Source organism: Calonectris borealis, chromosome 8, assembly GCF_964195595.1.
Source record: "Calonectris borealis chromosome 8, bCalBor7.hap1.2, whole genome shotgun sequence".
Classification (NCBI taxonomy): domain Eukaryota; kingdom Metazoa; phylum Chordata; class Aves; order Procellariiformes; family Procellariidae; genus Calonectris; species Calonectris borealis.
The window spans coordinates 13,322,551-13,339,307 of NC_134319.1; the positions used below are offsets into that span (position 1 = coordinate 13,322,551).

Here is a 16,757-nt window from a genome sequence, read left to right on the forward strand (position 1 = left end):
TGTCATATCTTGATAAGGAAAATCCTAGAAGGCTTCAAAAATAATAAAAATGTTATAAAACTGTATTGTGGTGTGCATGATAAATCACAGGCTATTTTTAACTTTGATACTTTCTGGTGGATTAACAGAAATACTGTAGTTTTATTGAGATGAATACTAATTCTAGTAATAAATCTCTGGGGGGGAAATTAAATGAGGAGCATTACCCACCTGAGGATGATCAAAATTATTTTCTTTCCAAAATGTTTTCTATTTAAAATATGTCTCTTTATACTTAGTTTACTCCCTCCTTGGTGTTCACGTACAACATTAGTTGCGCTTTTGTTGCAAGAGAATCAGGGTGTCATGTGATTTGCAAACATTAATGGCTATGCTATCAATAATAAGAACAGACAGAAAAATGATATGCTGATAATCATCTCAAAAATATAGAGGCAGGAACGCTTTTTACTTATCTTGGACGTTAATGTTAAACATCTGCATGTCGAACACATTTCATTTAGACGTTCTCAAATGTTTTTGTCTCCAAGTTCTGATTCCTTTGCTACTGGGACTTTGCTACTGTGACTATAGGGCAATATTAATAAACATGTACTGAAACCACTAAGAATATTTTTACAGAGATCTTTAAGTTGTAATGAGGGAGGAATGATAGTTATGAAGGTTTGTAAATGATTGTGTGATTGAAGACATGGTAAATTTCTCCTGCAGTTATACAACTTACTTTTGCAAATTGAATTATCTTTGCAAAACCTGGTATTTTACACCAAAGACCACTGAGTCAATAAAGTCCCTGACTGACTTAGAGTGATGGCAGGATTAAATTGCTCAAAAAATTGGCTTTTTAAAAATAGTTAGACCACCAAATCTTTGTGTGTTACCACTATAATGGATGTATGCATCTTCCACTTTCAGTCTGGGGAAACTGTTAACAGAGGACTTAATGACTTTTTGAAAACTCTAAAATGACTTTTAACAAAACATCAGGATCACCAGAAGTCATAAATCATCAAAACTAACAAACACACCACTTTTCTAATTGTCCAGGGATCCAGGGACCATTATATGGACTTTATTTGGACCATTAAATGGACTTACTCTGAGACTTCTTGTTTCTTAAGTTCTTGGGACTCTTAAAATAATGTGGGGGTTTTCTTTTTTTGTTTTGTTTTTTTCTTCTCAAAGTTTGCATAACAATGACATACATTCTTTCTGTAGCTTCCAATTGAGAAAGGATACATTGATAGTGATGACTTAAGTTTTATCCTATTAAATGACAGAGTTGGTAGATTCATCAGTCGGTATTAACTAGATTGGGGTTTGTCAAGGACAGGATCTTGCTTTCTTTGCTGCTACCACACATCAGGGAAAGGTTGTGTCTTGTACTCTAAGTCTAGAAGGGACTGCTTTTGTGTGAGTTGTTGGTTTCTGAGGAGTGGTGTCTTGGATGGTCCTGGAAGTTAGAAAACTTTACTGGCAACCCCATTGAGTGCCACTGTAATGGCAAGAGATGGAATCTGTGCCTCTGATTTCTGGGATACTAAAATAAAAATATTATTAAATTACAAACGTAGGCATTCAAAAGTTTAAAATGCCAAGCTGATAACCTCTGCAGTCTTAGTTTGGTCAAATTATCTCCTAAATATTATGCATAGCTTTAAATAACATGATCGATAACATGTTTTTTGTTCTAATGCTCCTGACTTGTATTACGTGCACAGGTTGGCCAGATGCAGGTGGAGAGCAGCTTTTTAATATTCTGTCTGCTCCTCCTTGCCCAAGTGTGGCCTTGTGCCACATGTTACTTCATGACAGTGAAAGCATTTCCTGAAGACAGGATGCCTAATTTCCTAATGGACACTCTTATGCCATTCACTGTAATATGACATATCCACATTAAAAATTATTACTGTTTTAAAGGAAAGAAAGTGAGTCACAGAAAAAATAGTGTCCATTTATGCTGCTGTCCAATATAGGGTGCCTAAGACTTCTTTTTTTCAGAGTACTTAGCATTATGTATCAATTAATACACTCAAAATATAACTCCTATTACCTTCAACTGCAGCTGCAAGTACCCAGTGCATTGGTGAATAAGCCCTTACGGTTTCAAATTGGGAGCCCAGAAAATGAGGGAGAATAATACCAGTGCCTAGCTATTAATTTAGAGAGCATTGCAGAGGATTTCTGTTAGAGATAAGTTCAGAATTCACCTCTTCACAGCTGCTTTCAATGATTTAAATCATCAGACTACTTCTGCAGTTTTTCCTTAAAACCATTTCTCATTCACTACATATTTTTTCATTTTTTCCAGTAAGTGAAGCAGTGATCCTGTAGGAAACAGCATATTCATATAATGCTGATTCACTGTCATCTTTTGCAAGTTCCACCTCTGGAATTAGAAAAGGGAGGGAAAATGATAAGAAAAAAACAAAAACAAAAAAACACCTCCAAACAAAAAACCCCCAAACAAAACCCCCAAAACTTCCTTTGGGGAAAGAATTGTGTGATCATGTCACTTAAAAATTCTGAGATTTGTATACCCTGGCTGAATTCCTGTATTTATTTTTGTGTTCCATTCTACAACTTTAATTGCATGTTTTCAATAATATTATTTGTGTGTAATTCAATTTTTGTCTTTGGATCCCTAAACCTTTAAAGTCAGGATTGCTGATTGTTCCAATAAAGGCAATATCCAAAAGTTCTCTAACTCACTAGGTACCTTAAATCCCCTTATAATTGCATCTTTTTATCTTCTAGTTCAGGATCACACAGCAGCGTAGAAAACTGTCAGAGGCAAGCTTGTGGTCAGTTATAAACTTGTAACATTGTCTCTGTTAATTAAAAGCATTGCATGGAATATATTTTGTTAGAAGTCTGGTATGACAGCTATCAGATGTTTCAGAAGATATAAAGGCCTTTTTCTTGAGAATATATGTTTATAGTTTGAGATGGACTCTTCAAAGTACAGCAAAGTTTTGCTAGTGGCAATTTTCAAGGGTGAAAGTAGCTTTAATAACAAGGTAGATATTTTCTTCTCTTTAGATCCAGTGGAGCAAAATCTTGACGTTAGGATGGCTGGCTAGTGTCTCTAAAGGCTTCAAGAAGAGTGTGGATTTAATAGGGGAGTAGGGTATCGGTTTCTTTGGATTCAGAGGAGTAAATTTCGTGATTCAAGATCTGTAAGCAGCTTTTACTGTTACTGTTTCTAGCTGTGGCTAGGTAAGACTTTAAATGTGCCAACAAGGGAATTTCATTGAGAGAATTTTAAAGGAAGGAGCAGAGTTGGATTTCAGTATGATAGTTTGATTGGTTTTATAACTCGGGAATCAAGTACAGAATGAAGTTTAAAAACAGGAATACATGAGTTCTAGTGACTTTCTGACTGTTTCTGTAAATCTCTCTATATGACACCTCCGTTAACAAGAAAACGTTGCTTAGTTTTCTGGTATATAAATCACATTTTTTGCTGCATGTCTAAACATTGGGACCATAACTGAATAAAATATATCCAAGACAGAAAACATCTGTGAAACACTTTTTTTGTTCCTAAAATTACTGTCATCACATTACAGATCCATTTATAGCATGCTAAAATAATGCTAATTCATAATGCTCACTGAAACGAGACCACAAGTTACACTTGGTGCTAGTTTATATTCTGTGCATGCTGCTAGCTTTGGTAGAGCCAGTGCAGGTGATAAATTGTTGCAGAATTGGACCCATTTCTGATGACATTTGTCTGTTTTTCTGTTGAAAGCCTGTAACTACAAAGAACTCTAAAACCTGAGACTAAGATTAGAAAAAATCCTTTGACTTCTTTTGTCTTGCTGTTGTGCTGGTTTTAATTAGAAATAAACAGTTCTGGACCATAGGCCAAATCTGCCTTCAGGATCTTATTTTTCTGGACCACTGCCATGTGCAGCCTCGGTCCTGGACTCTGGCTGTCATGCTGCTCCCTCTGCCTCTTAAGAAGATGTGGGGCAGAGAATCTGTTGTCCCTGGTGGCACAGCATGTTCCTCTGGCTTTTTATTCATGGCAGAGCAGAGTCTGTTGAGCAGTGGCTGCTGCTGTCCCCGCTCAGAGCCTTGTTGCTGCCTGCCGGTGCAGGGGAAGACCTCCAAGAACCCTCAGAGAATGCTGAGAGTGATGGGGTCTACATAGTGCCTAAAAGGATAATGTATGGGACACTGAGTAGGCAAGGTGAGTGCCAGGGGCTGTCTTTCCCCTATTTCCCTATTTTCCAGCCTGTGAAGTAGAGATGGGTTCCTGTTCTTCACAACCTCCCCGCTCCCTGGCAAAAATAGGATTCTCAAGTTCCCATCTCATTCCCAGAATACAGATGGATTGATTTATTTACTTATTTTCCCTGGAGGACAATTCTTCATTCAAGACCAAGATAGGGCTTTGGGATTCAGAGTTTTATGATGGTATGATGTGTAGCAGGATGTTGTTGAGCAAGGTGGCTCAGATCTGACAGTGCTGGGGGTGAGCCCCTCTAGATATGTTACATGAGAGTGGTCAAAAAAACCCCCCACTTTCCCCCCCCCCCCCCCCCTTGAAACAAAATTAATTCATTCCTGCATTAAACAAATCTATCTTTACTGCTGTGCTTTTAATGTTTTCCTTTCAAGTGCAAAGGAACATTAGATAAAGCCTCGGGAAGGGATCGGAACAGTTTTTTTTTCAAAAGACAGACAATTTGGATAATAACGGAGCTTAGCCCAATAGCTGACTGGATCTTTGGAAGAAGCACGGCAGGGGACAGCCTCTGCTTCTGCAGTTCAGGAGAAGATATTCTCCTAAGTTGAAATGCTGGATTTAAATTTTCTATTCCAATTTAGGGCCTTCAATACTGTGATCTAAGTTGTCGCTGGTTCCTTTTCCTAAGCTCCTTTTATGTGAACAGCTGTATTCTCCAAGATAAAATCTCATTAGAGGGCAAATTGACATGGACGTATCTAAGTGTGAAATAATGTTAATGTTTTTGTGCTGTTAGAATTATATGTTATAAAAATAGTGGGAGTACAAGGCATTGACAATAGGAGCAAAGAATGTAAAAAGTTGATACTGGGAAAACCAATTATGTCCTTGGCTGAAGAACTGGCAAGAAATGCCTATCAACCAACCATATTCTCTAGTCAGCAACATTACCTTTAAATGATAGTGCATTTTGAAATGCATCATTTAGGTTTTGAATGCCCTTCAGAATATTATTGGTGGGTTTTCTTCTCCTGGAGACTGCAGTAAGTTATACATTTGTTTATCTTACTATTTTTATACAGGCAAAACAGCTGGTGGCATAAGCAGACACAGCACTCTCCAGAGTTGCTTAGTCTGTTCTAATTAGAGGAAAGCTGCCTGGGAAGATGGACAGTGTTCTTCTCTGAGCACGTTTTTTTTGCTGCATTTTAAATTCCATTTAAACTCCATTTGTTCTGTTAAAACAAATTTACAAGTAAGATATGACATACACTTTTTCATTAATATAAAATAGAACAATCTGTAGCTCAGTGTAAAATGATTACTGTTTAATAAGCAACTTTGAAAGCAGAAACCTGAAGTTCTCAGATGAGTTTGGATTGAAAATAAAATGACAACATTCTGAAAAGATTACTGATTTGGAAGGTTTGCTTTGTTCTGATTCCAGGAACTTCTACAGAGCTTTGCATTTTAATCTCTGAATATTCATGCATTTTAAAATTTTGTGGGGTTTTTATTTTCTTTTAAATTGTAAATACTTATTGACAACATTGTGTGCTTTGTATAAAAGCCATATACTACAGATATAGGATAGACTATATCCTTTATATCCTATAGATATAGAATAGTGTAGCGTTTACCTTATTCAAAGATTTCTCTTGTGTTAGAGAATAAAAGGAAATTTTTTTTCCTAAAACTGTTAGGTCTGGCCAACGCTTGATTTTTTTTTTTTAAAATTGATTTTTTTTTTTTTTAAAAAAAAAAAAAGACTGTTTAGTTGAAAGAAAGTTGGGAGGCATGGATTTGAGTGTGTTTGTATGTGTCTATCAGAAAGGGGCCAGTGGGGGGGGAACTCAAAAACATGCAAGGTCTGAAAGTACTGCGTGGCTATGCTAAATTGTTACCATGACGCTGAATAATAGTGAGGTGATGAGCTGAATTTCTAATAGCATGAATGCTGCCGAGCAATCCTTGTCTCCCGCCAGTAAAACACGCAGAAGTATTCCACAACTAAACCTTTTTTTTTTATTTTAAATGCGGCATGGTTGTCCTGCAGCTGAGTAAGGTACAGATGAATTGTGCGGGAAGGAAGCTAAGTAGGGCAATATATAGTTCCAATATGGCTCTTTCGCTAATGTGTATATGGCATGCTTGTTTTAAGCTGTAAGGATTTTCTGAAAAGTAAAGGTAGAATTCAGGCTGTATCATGTCCCATGTGTTCTCCTCAGCTTCTGGACTCCAGACAGAGTGTAGCAGGAATTCACCTCTGAAATGAAGCACACTAACTTGATTTAGCCTTTTTTCTTACCTGAAAAGTCAGGCTCATGAAACGGTTTAAATTAAAATTACATGTAACATTTGGATAACCTGATAAGATTTCCTGTTCAAATCATAGCCTGCTCTCTTTCTATCATCTCATCTTCTATCTCTGTCATGCCATTGGGCTGCCGAGTAGCTTATATTGCTTACCTCTAATGGTGAATTACATGAGGTAAGGAAAAATTGATACAGAAGGTTGGGAAGATGAGTTGTCTGGATAACAGTAGAGCAGATCTGTTACTCTGCAATTGACTCAGGTTGCTCCTGAAGGGTGACAAATGCCATCTTGTGTCATCCCTGTGTGATAAAATTTTGTAGTGGCAGCAAGTGTAAAAATAGTTTCTTCCTTTTTGGAACACTTTCACTAGATGAGGCAGAGTATGTTTTCAACAGTTAGTGAGAAGATGACAGTTTTCAGACTTTCTCTAAGCAGGCACTTTTAAAATACAGAGTATGGGACTAATAAATTAACTTAATGTTTAAGTCTGTTACCTTTTTGTGGGATTTTGGCTTTGAAGTTCTTATCATAGGTGAAAGTACAGCTTCATCAGCTACGTGATGTCCATTCATCTAACAAACCAATTAAGCAATATTCATGGCACAGCCTAGCCCAGCATAACTAGCCATATTGGCAGTACAGAGAAACTCTTACTTGAATGCCGGTATTGTGTAGCTCTATTAATCTTCGCAAATTAAGGTTTAATCTGCCTTCTCCACAAAGGGTTGATTTATTATGACAGAATTAGTTTTTAAGACCTAGAATTGAAAAGGGTTGCTGCACAACCAACCATATTTTCCCCAAGGTTGAATCTCCATAGGAATGTATTCGCAGTAGAAGTAGATGGCAAATATGCAAGGTCTTTGTCCTCAGAACTAGAAGTAGTGACTTTGTGTGGCCTGTCACAATGATTCAGACTTGAGAGGCAGTTTCCTACTGCCTTTGACATCCCTACCAGGCAACAACAACTGTGTTCGTTTCAGATGGAAAGTTGCAGGCGCGACTGAAATTTGAGTGAGCCCTGTTTGACCTAAAGCTGATTTCAAGAGCATTTTAAGCTCATGTAAAACACTTAATGAGGGTCATGGTAAAGATGCGCTTACAATGTTTGCTTGCTTTTATCATTTGGTGGATGCATTTCTTCATGTAGTTTCTCTGAGGTGAAATTAGCTCAGCCTAAGGCTGGGCTTTCTGCTGCTGTTTATGGTGATCTCAGCTAAAGTCACAATTTCAGTTCTTGTCCCCAGGAGCAAATAAACTGGAATCTCATATCCTTCCTTAAAGAAAAGTGCGTATTTTTCTGAAAGGCATGGGTTTAGGTTTTCTCCTCTCTAAATTAAGTTCTGGAAGAAAAAATTCAAGGTTCGCCTGTATTTGCAGAGAACAAACATAGTTTCACATGGCTCGCTTACAAGCACCAGCAGAGCATTGTCTAAAACAACAGCTGCTGCTGCTGCAAGGGTCCCTGTTGGCTGGGAATGGCCAACAGGAGCTGTGGGACCCTCTGCACACTGTGAGAAACTCAAGGGCACTTAAAGCACTTTTAGTATTCCAGAAAATTTATTTGACTGTATTTCACTGAACTAAGAAAATTTAGAGGGGCTGTAGGTGCCTGTTGGACAACCTAAGAAATTACTTTTGTTATGCCCTTAAAAAGGTGTCATACAAACATCCCAGCAGGCAGGTGAATATGAGGTGGTTGGATTGTGGTGAGTCACAGAGGGAGGGAGGGAAGGATGGCTGTTGCTGGAGTGAAGTAATCATGAAGTATCTTTAAGATAAATGTCCATTTACAAAAAGTCTAAAAGTTAAAGGTCACTGTATTTTGTTTGATATGGTGTTTAGAATCAAAGCATGTCAGAGAAATGCTGAAAACAAGACACCTACCCACATCTCTGCCTTTCCTTAAGGAAGATCATTCACTGGAAATCCATCAATGCTTTGGACATATTTAAATGGTTGACCTTTTCAGGACAGTTTCTCTCTAAGTCTCATTCCTTTTGTTCTTTACAGAGTTGATAAGGTGGGGGGTGGGAAGGGGATGGAATATTTTTCATTTGTCTCAGATGGCAACCTTTCCCATGCCCACCACGCAGATGGAAGGAATAGTTTCAGTCCCAGAAAAACTACTTGCTTGACTGCTGGAGAGAAAAATAAGCAATTATTTTTTTAATCAGAAAAAAAAGAATAATTTGTGTATCTTATTCATTTAAAAACAGAGCTTTGTTACAGAACTCCTTATGAATAACTAGCCCTTAGAGAGGCATGAACTGCAATCCAGAATGATGTAACACTGATTGGTGGCAGCTTCTAATAAAAGACGACCATAGGTCCCTCCCTCACAAGCTTCGTCCACTGATTTGTTGTTTAGATATTTCCTTATGTTAGACAACTCGTCATTAGAAACTTCAATAAGTTTTTTTTTCATTAGTCTCCCCAACACATTTTCAGCTCAAGAGCTTTGGCTTGTGGCTGTAGTTGAGCAAAGAGGTGGATTTCCAGTGGTGAGAGGTGCTGAGGAGTTTGCAGGACCTGTGTAAAACTACGGCTCTCTGGAGGGGTGGTGCAAAGGCCAAACACAAATTGGCATCTTCTTTGGAAGTGCACAGGAAGGCAGCCAAGCAGTGTGAGCTGGAGAAAGCCTTTCCAGTCCGCTTCTGTTCTGCTCTTGGGGATGATTTGCCCCTGCATAGAAATGAGGACAGCTAATTCCTTTAGTTTCAACCTACTTACTGTCTTGAGGGATTGCACCTGGATAGGAGAGGCTTGCCATGCAGGGAACAATATTGGTTATTAAATGTGCAGCACAGTACTAACCCCTTCTGGATTCCACATACTAACGAGCTTTGTGGTAAGCAGTTTCATAACATTAACTGGAGCGTATTGGCTGCATGTAAACAGGTACTCTGAGATGCTACAGAAAGGATGAAGACATCCACTACAAGGAATTTATTAACGGAGAGGGAGAGCTTTGATGTGTATTAAAGCAGCAGGAGTCAAGCAATGCAGCACACAAGGGATACAGGGAAGGTGCCAAGTACAGAAAATGCAAAGGGTACCAAGATGTAGTAATGAGAAGTACTGGGAAAGTGTAAAAGGGGGAGAAAGAGACTGCAGGAGAAGCAACAAATATGAAGTGAAATCTTTATAATATATAGCGTGTGATACGTAAGGGAAGAATTTGAATTTAATAAGATGGTGTAAAGTGAAAGATTTCTTCAACAGCTGAATGTATTAATCTGCAGTGAATCCCACTGCAGTGTAAGAAAGCCCCAAGAAAGTTCAGACAGCCTTTATCAGACTTGCACAAACAAAAAAACCGAAACCAGCCCATACTTTCCATTCCCTGTAATGTATGCCAGCCCTTTACACAAAAAGGCAGGCGCAGCACGATGCAAGCACCTCTGGTGGGATATTTACGTTGATGGCCGATAATGATTAGCTCTCATAGGGAAGCAGTTGCAGCCTTCAGACAAAGGGAAGCCTGCTGTACAATGAAAAGGGCTGAACATAAAACGATACTTCACACTAACAAGCAGCATAAGGATTTTTAGAACCCAAATAATAGAGAGTTTGGACTTTTCTGACCAACTGGCAGCAACTGTCTCCTGAGAACGCTTAGAGAGTTGCACAGGGATTAATTATAAACATGCAGCTTGATTTCCAACCATTGCAAAACATCTGCAAGGTATAGATTGCCATTTGTACGTATAGTATTGCGCGAGAGCGTCCTGGAGCTTACAAAAATACATGCTGGAGCCATGAATCAAACTCGGTCATGTGACAGAGGGGAGGTACCGGGCTGGCTCCCAGCCAGTGGTAGGAGCTGATGGGTGGAACAAACAGGGCATAAAAAGACTAATATGACTAACGGATCCTGGATGCGTGGTACCTTATTTGGATCTACAGGAATGTAGGCTCTAGCAGTTCTGCAGCTCTACCAGCCTTTTGCCTGACACTGGAACTGCTGCTCACAAAGTAGAATCCTGCTGCTCTGTGGTAGGAAGGATAGAGAAAGAACATGGCCTGCATTTTGAAGGTAAATCTCTATCTGTTGCTTGAATGCATTGTTAGAGAGCCCCTCGCTGCTCAGAGGCATGGATTTGGTATGGTCCTATTGCATCTTCGTTGTCTTTTTGAATACTGGCTTTGTTTGGTAAATGAATATGGAGAGATTCTGCAACGTACAGCTGTGCTCTGCTTCCCTCTGCCATTCTTTTCCTCTTTCCCTGCATTGTCAGAACTGCGAGCTATCGGCTAGCGGGAAGGGAACTGTGTACCAAATGATAGGAGGGGGGCGAGGGGCTCTGGTTTGTCTCAGCTGACTTTGCTCCTGAAGGAATTCAGCTCAATAGCATTCGGGCAACAGAATTCCAGTACAAAGAACAAAACGGGGGAAGTTATTTTCTTTTTCTGACCGTGCAGCATTTACTGCTTTTAAAGCAAAGGTTGCAGATGTACACAGCTGTCCCAGTTGCTCCTTAAGCACACACTCTTCTGCTGAATTTACCCAAGATCCACATGCTCCACACAATTATACTTAATATTTAATTACATTTGCTAATTAAGCGACCTATTTGATAGAGAGTCTTTCCCCTTCAGGCCAGCAAATGTAAGTGGAAACTTACCTTGTGATCATATGCTTTCTCCAGCCTGCTTTCCTCACCGAGATAAAAGTATTTGCAATCAGCATGTCATGGAGATGGAGGGAGCATCACTAGCACTAAATATTGAATGAAAGGGGAGGAGGCGGAAGTGCAGTCAGTTGAGAACAAACAGCGTTTGTTTCCTTACAGTGTTGTCACTTGCAGGGAGTTGCTCTCCTGTGCCTGGCTTGAAAGTGGTTTGTTTCAGATTCATTTGCTATCTGCCTTGCTCCTTTCTGTGTATGTTTTGAATACATTTCACCCTGTTCCTTTTAGTGAATAAAACTGATGTGTGAATGCTTTGTTATTTTCAGTCTGATCTTCTAACAAAGGGTTGATTATCCCAAACTTTGGAATGGCCTCTCATAGCAGTTGCCTTCAGTATATCAGCAAAATGGATAAATTGCAAAGCTTCAGAACAGTCTCCAGATAATAAATGTTCCTGTGTCTCCTTGAATCCAATTCTTATCACATTTTTTCAGCGTTCAACTTTAAAAACAACTTCTTATTTTGCTGCACTGTTTTCCCCTTTCATTCATTCCCTACTAGTGGGTCTGTACATGGCGGTTTTTTGAGTTTTCTTTCATGAGCATGTAGGTTGTGGCAGCTTATATTAATAAATATGGCAAAGCCTGCCTCGAGTGCAGAAACTTCCCTGAACTAGCAGGTTCTGCTTGGAGATAGATGGTAACAAACTCCTTTAAGCAGACAGCACTGATGTAATTGAGAGTTAAGTTGTGACTTGGGATGAGGAGATACGAGCTCCATGAATAGAGCCTGGCTTCGCAAAGATAAGCATGTGCACTCCTTTTTAAACACTCCCTGAAGGACTTTGCTTGGATCTGCAAGTGATCCAGACCTCTTTACTTTTTTTTGACTATGTGGAGAGATCACATGCAAAATCTTCCCTCCGGCCCTAACAGTTAAATAAGAATATCCTTTTACAAGAAAACTCCAGCATCTCTTTCCCCCTTCCAGTCGTTTCCTCTGCACAGTCTGGTGACACAGCCTGCCACAAGCATGAATTCTGCAGGGCCTTCCTTTTAGAGTTTGAATTATAACACAATAAAAACCTTCCCTTTGCCCAGGCCTGGAGCTCCATTTGGTTGTAATTCTGATGATTAAATCAATAGATAAATTGGTATTCTTTGACAGACAGCCCTCTGCCAGCTTAATTCTTAATCTTGTTAATACAGGCAGGTGCAAGGATAAAAAGTGAAACAGATATGTGAAGATTAGCTTTGCCATAAGGCAGGCTGGACTTTCTCAGACAGACATCCCATAGGAGTAATTTAAATGTCTAGATCAAGATACTTAACAGTGCATAAGTTTTTAGTGTAATGCCTACAGGTACTCCTCAACCTTTTACCATAACAAGAAAATTCAGAATAATATGTATATTTTGATGTGACACCAGGCTAATTCCTTCTTGAAACTACAAATGTGTTAGCTACACCCTTCTCCTTTCTCTCAGGTTTGTCCTGACTCTCTTGTTTATTCAGTCAATAGCCTGCACGGAAACATTAAAAAACAAACACCCCCACCCCCCAAACAACTGTGCTATAGGTATAGATTTTAACTAGGTGGTGGCACAGTGGATAGGAAGCCAGAACAACTGTGTGTCCTTGCCACTTCAGTCCTGAGTGCCGCTGTGGCACTGCCTTGTGGCTTGCCCTGCCTCCATTCCTAGATTTTAAATTCCGCCCCCTGCCCTTCTCACTCATTTCCCCCCTCTCTCTCACGAAGATACTGAGATTTGTTGTATGTTGGAGTTCTGTATGTGTGAAAGTGTAATATAAATGAGACTGGATAGAGATGTCTGTAAAGTGCAAAGAACAGAGGTGGGTATTAACTAAAGTTACTTACAGTGGTTAAGAGCATATTAGAAAAAGCGTATAACCTTTAGATACCAAGACCTCCTTTTACTATGACTACTGCACGACATAATCTCTGTGTGTAGCCCTTGTAGAAATGCTTGGGAAGCGTGTGTGCTGTCTCTGTTTGTTGTGCACTCTCTCTAGGTAAGATTGGCGGGGCTGTCACTGATAATGGCTCCAGAAACTTTGTCTCCCAATCAGTAGTGGGACATTCTCGTTAAAACCAGTGAAAGTCTCTTTTTCTCAGGAATTCTGTCTTCTGTTGAGGAAATACGGAGAGAGAGGTGAGTTCTAAGATGCAGGATGACCCATCAGATGGGCATCCTTCCATGAGAAGGGGAGATCACCTTTTTTCCTTTCCCTAAGATCTCTCCATCTCTTGTCATGTCACGAGGAAGGAGCACAACACGAGAATCAAACAGGATCCAAGTACAAATTCTCAGCATAGGAAAACAGATGGATGCCATGCATGAACATCGCTGCAGTCAATTTAACAATCGAGGGAGTGTGTGAATTATCTTGGAACTGATTCAAGCAAGATATAGAGGTCATCTCCGTGGACGCACAGTTGTTCTGGCTTCCCATCCACTGTGCCACCACCTCGTTAAAATCTATACCTGTAGCAAATAAAGATGGAGTGATTCAACAAGAAACCTAGTTACTGCCTCAGAAATCCTGATTCTTCCCTGTAACTCCTTGTTGCATCCACCTGTTACTTTCCAACTCATTTGTGCATACTTCATAAGGGACACCTTTGCGTATTTACATTTTCCATCCCTAAAGATGGAACCACATATTCCTAGGAATGATTCCAGTCACAATAGAAATACCACAGCCCACAAAACTGTTGATTATCAGGTTAAGACAGGCTGAGAAGACAGTTTGCATTACAGTGAACCTGCAGCAAATTTAGATGTTGCTGGGAAATGACCCAGCGTAGGCATTTCTTGGAAGCAAACAGTTGATCTTATGCTTGTTACTATGGTAGCTACATGCCACCTTGCTGATTACTAGATTAACAAAGTGATTACTATTTAGGTAGTCACTGTTATCCCTAAAGATGTTGAGCTCCCTAACTTCCACTGTATCAGCCACTGACCCTTTAAAATTATGACAGATGTTATTCAATAAATTACTTCAAAGAAACGCTAGTTTTTGCATAATTGAAAAATGATACTTCAATGTACCTGTCATCTTACAATAAATACAACATGAATGATAATGATACTTGTAAAATACAGATATCCCCCGCTGAGGACTGGACCGTGATATTTTAAAGAAAATAGAACAGGTAGCTTAGTTCACATATGCTGTACTTTGCAGGGGATTATGCCTTCCCCTGTTTACAAGCTTTTGTTTTTAAATGGAGGTTTTGAAGAAGATGGTGGAGGTGGATTATGTTGTCATTATAGTACAGCTTTAACTGTGTAGGCTTAATGTGGTAGAATTTAATAAAAAAGGTCCATGTGTGATGGGCCCATACAGTGAGAACTAAGTGTGAAATCTAGAAAGAGGTTTCCTTCTGTTTTATGTGCTGTATATTTACTGTGGGGTGAACAAAAGAGATTTTGTGTGCCCATAGGCTGGACATGACCTTCTACCAGCAGATATCACAAGTGAGTTGAAACTTTCAGTGAAATTCTGTGGTCTAAATAGTATTTGTATAATGTGAGGCAATGCCGTTGTTACTACAGCTGATTGTGAGTTGTTCTGTCAAAGTAAGCAAGTGGCCAACTAAAATCCGTAGCTTGTTTAATACTTTTTTTATATAATCCAAAAATTGAAAGAACTGTTTTGCAAAATGTAACTTACAGGTTTCAACCACATAAAACCCTTCAGCACACGCTTGTAACAATTTTCTGCAGGATGCTGTCAAAGCTGACCATACCTGTGTGTTCACCTATGATTGTTTTGCATGTTCCCTCTCTGTGGTTATCTCAGCTGGTTTAATTAAATCCACAGGTTGCATTTTCCCCTTAGTTCACATGGTAAGCTGTTCTTGGCAGGAATTTTCTTTGAGAGTTTTCTATGAGTGTTCAATGGCCTGCGTCTGATTGGGGTCTTCAGACATTGCAGTAATACAGATAACATTACTACCTGCAGGCATATGCTCCATCTGCACTTTTGAGACTAAAATAGCAAAGCTGATCTCATTCTATTAAATTTTCCACCCTGCCAAGTAGCTGTTCAGAGGGGAGAGGGAGAAGGTCTAAAAGGATTTGATCCTGGTGCTTGGACCCTTGTCATTTTGGACATCTAGTTATTAATTTGATTTTTTTTTTTTTACCCGCTATGTGTATGACTAAGATTGTAGATATTTCCTCCCAAGTTTCTAGATCATCAGAAGCACACTCTTTGTTTCACCTCTGCTCTGTTTTGCAGGGTAGGTTTTGTGTCTTACTATGATGCTATTCACTGCTAGGGATTTGCAGGATGTGGGACCTTCCATGGAGATGACCTCTATATCTTGCTTGAATCAGTTCCAAGATAATTCACACACTCCCTCGATTGTTAAATTGACTGCAGCGATGTTCATGCATGGCATCCATCTGTTTTCCTATACTGAGAATTGTACTTGGATCCTGTTTGATTCTCGTGTTGTGCTCTTTCCTTGTGACATGACAAGAGATGGAGAGATCTTAGGGAAAGGAAAAAAGGTGATCTCCCCTTCTCATGAAAGGATGCCCACCTGATGGGTCATTTCCCAGCAACGTCTAAATTTGTTGCAGATTCACTGTAATGCAAGCTCTCTTCTCAGCCTGTCTTAACCTGATAATCAACAGTTTTGTGGGCTGTGGTATTTCTATTGTGACTGGAATCATTCCTAGGAATATGTGGTTCCATCTTTAGGGATGGAAAGTGTAAATACACAAAGGTGTCCCTTATGAAGTATGCACAAATGAGTTGGAAAGTAACAGGTGGATGCAACAAGGAGTTACAGGGAAGAATCAGGATTTCTGAGGCAGTAACTAGGTTTCTTGTTGAATCACTCCATCTTTATTTGCTATGGCTGATTTTCCCCTTACCCCCTCCCCCCCAAACAAAACTAGCAAAACTCCATAGTTAATTCTTTTTGACACTCGTTCTACGTTGGATATTTCTATTTTGAATATATTTCTTAAAATTATTCTCTTTCTAGCGAAAAGACTTTTTTTTGTGTTGTTGTTGCTCTGCATTGTTTACTTCTAAATTGCTCCAAAGTGAATGAAGCTGCATTAATGAATCTGGCAATGAATCCGGACGGGGCTCTGAGCAACCTGATCTAGTTGAAGATGTCCCTGCCCACAGCAGGGGGGTTGGACTAGATGACCTTTAAAGGTCCCTTCCAACCCAAACTATTCTATGATTCTGTGAATGTGCAGGGCTAGGATTTGCTGTATGATGGTCCAGTGGTGCTTATTTACCATGTAAGATTTTATGGAGTGTAGTACATGGAATTTTGTAATGTGTTTTTTATTATGTTGGCTTCTTGAAAATTTAAGGAAAATTAAATTCTAAGAAGTATAAAACCACTTTTCATTCTTGCTTGCAATGATCTTAAACTAATTATACTTTAAAGATAATATATTAGCCCCGTCCCAAGCAGAAGGAGACTGCAGTCTAGTCAGTCTAGTTCTACAAGAGGACTTGCTTTGGTTGAATGAATTTGATTTTGATGCCCATGTAGCTAGACCAAGACAATCTCCAGTGTAAGCATACTTCAGTTGGTTTAAAAC

At 39.4% G+C, this 16,757-nt stretch overlaps 1 protein-coding gene across 1 annotated transcript in view; it reads left to right on the forward strand.

The window, feature by feature from the left end:
- The first annotated feature begins 10,317 nt into the window (after positions 1-10,317).
- ST6GALNAC3 (ST6 N-acetylgalactosaminide alpha-2,6-sialyltransferase 3) overlaps positions 10,318-16,757 on the forward strand; it is a 230,557-nt gene continuing 224,117 nt past the window's right edge. Inside the window, exon 1 of the mRNA XM_075156039.1 lies at positions 10,318-10,557. Within this exon, the coding sequence (XP_075012140.1) occupies positions 10,540-10,557 (18 nt within the window). The 5' untranslated portion in view covers positions 10,318-10,539. The remainder of the gene's footprint in view (positions 10,558-16,757) is intronic.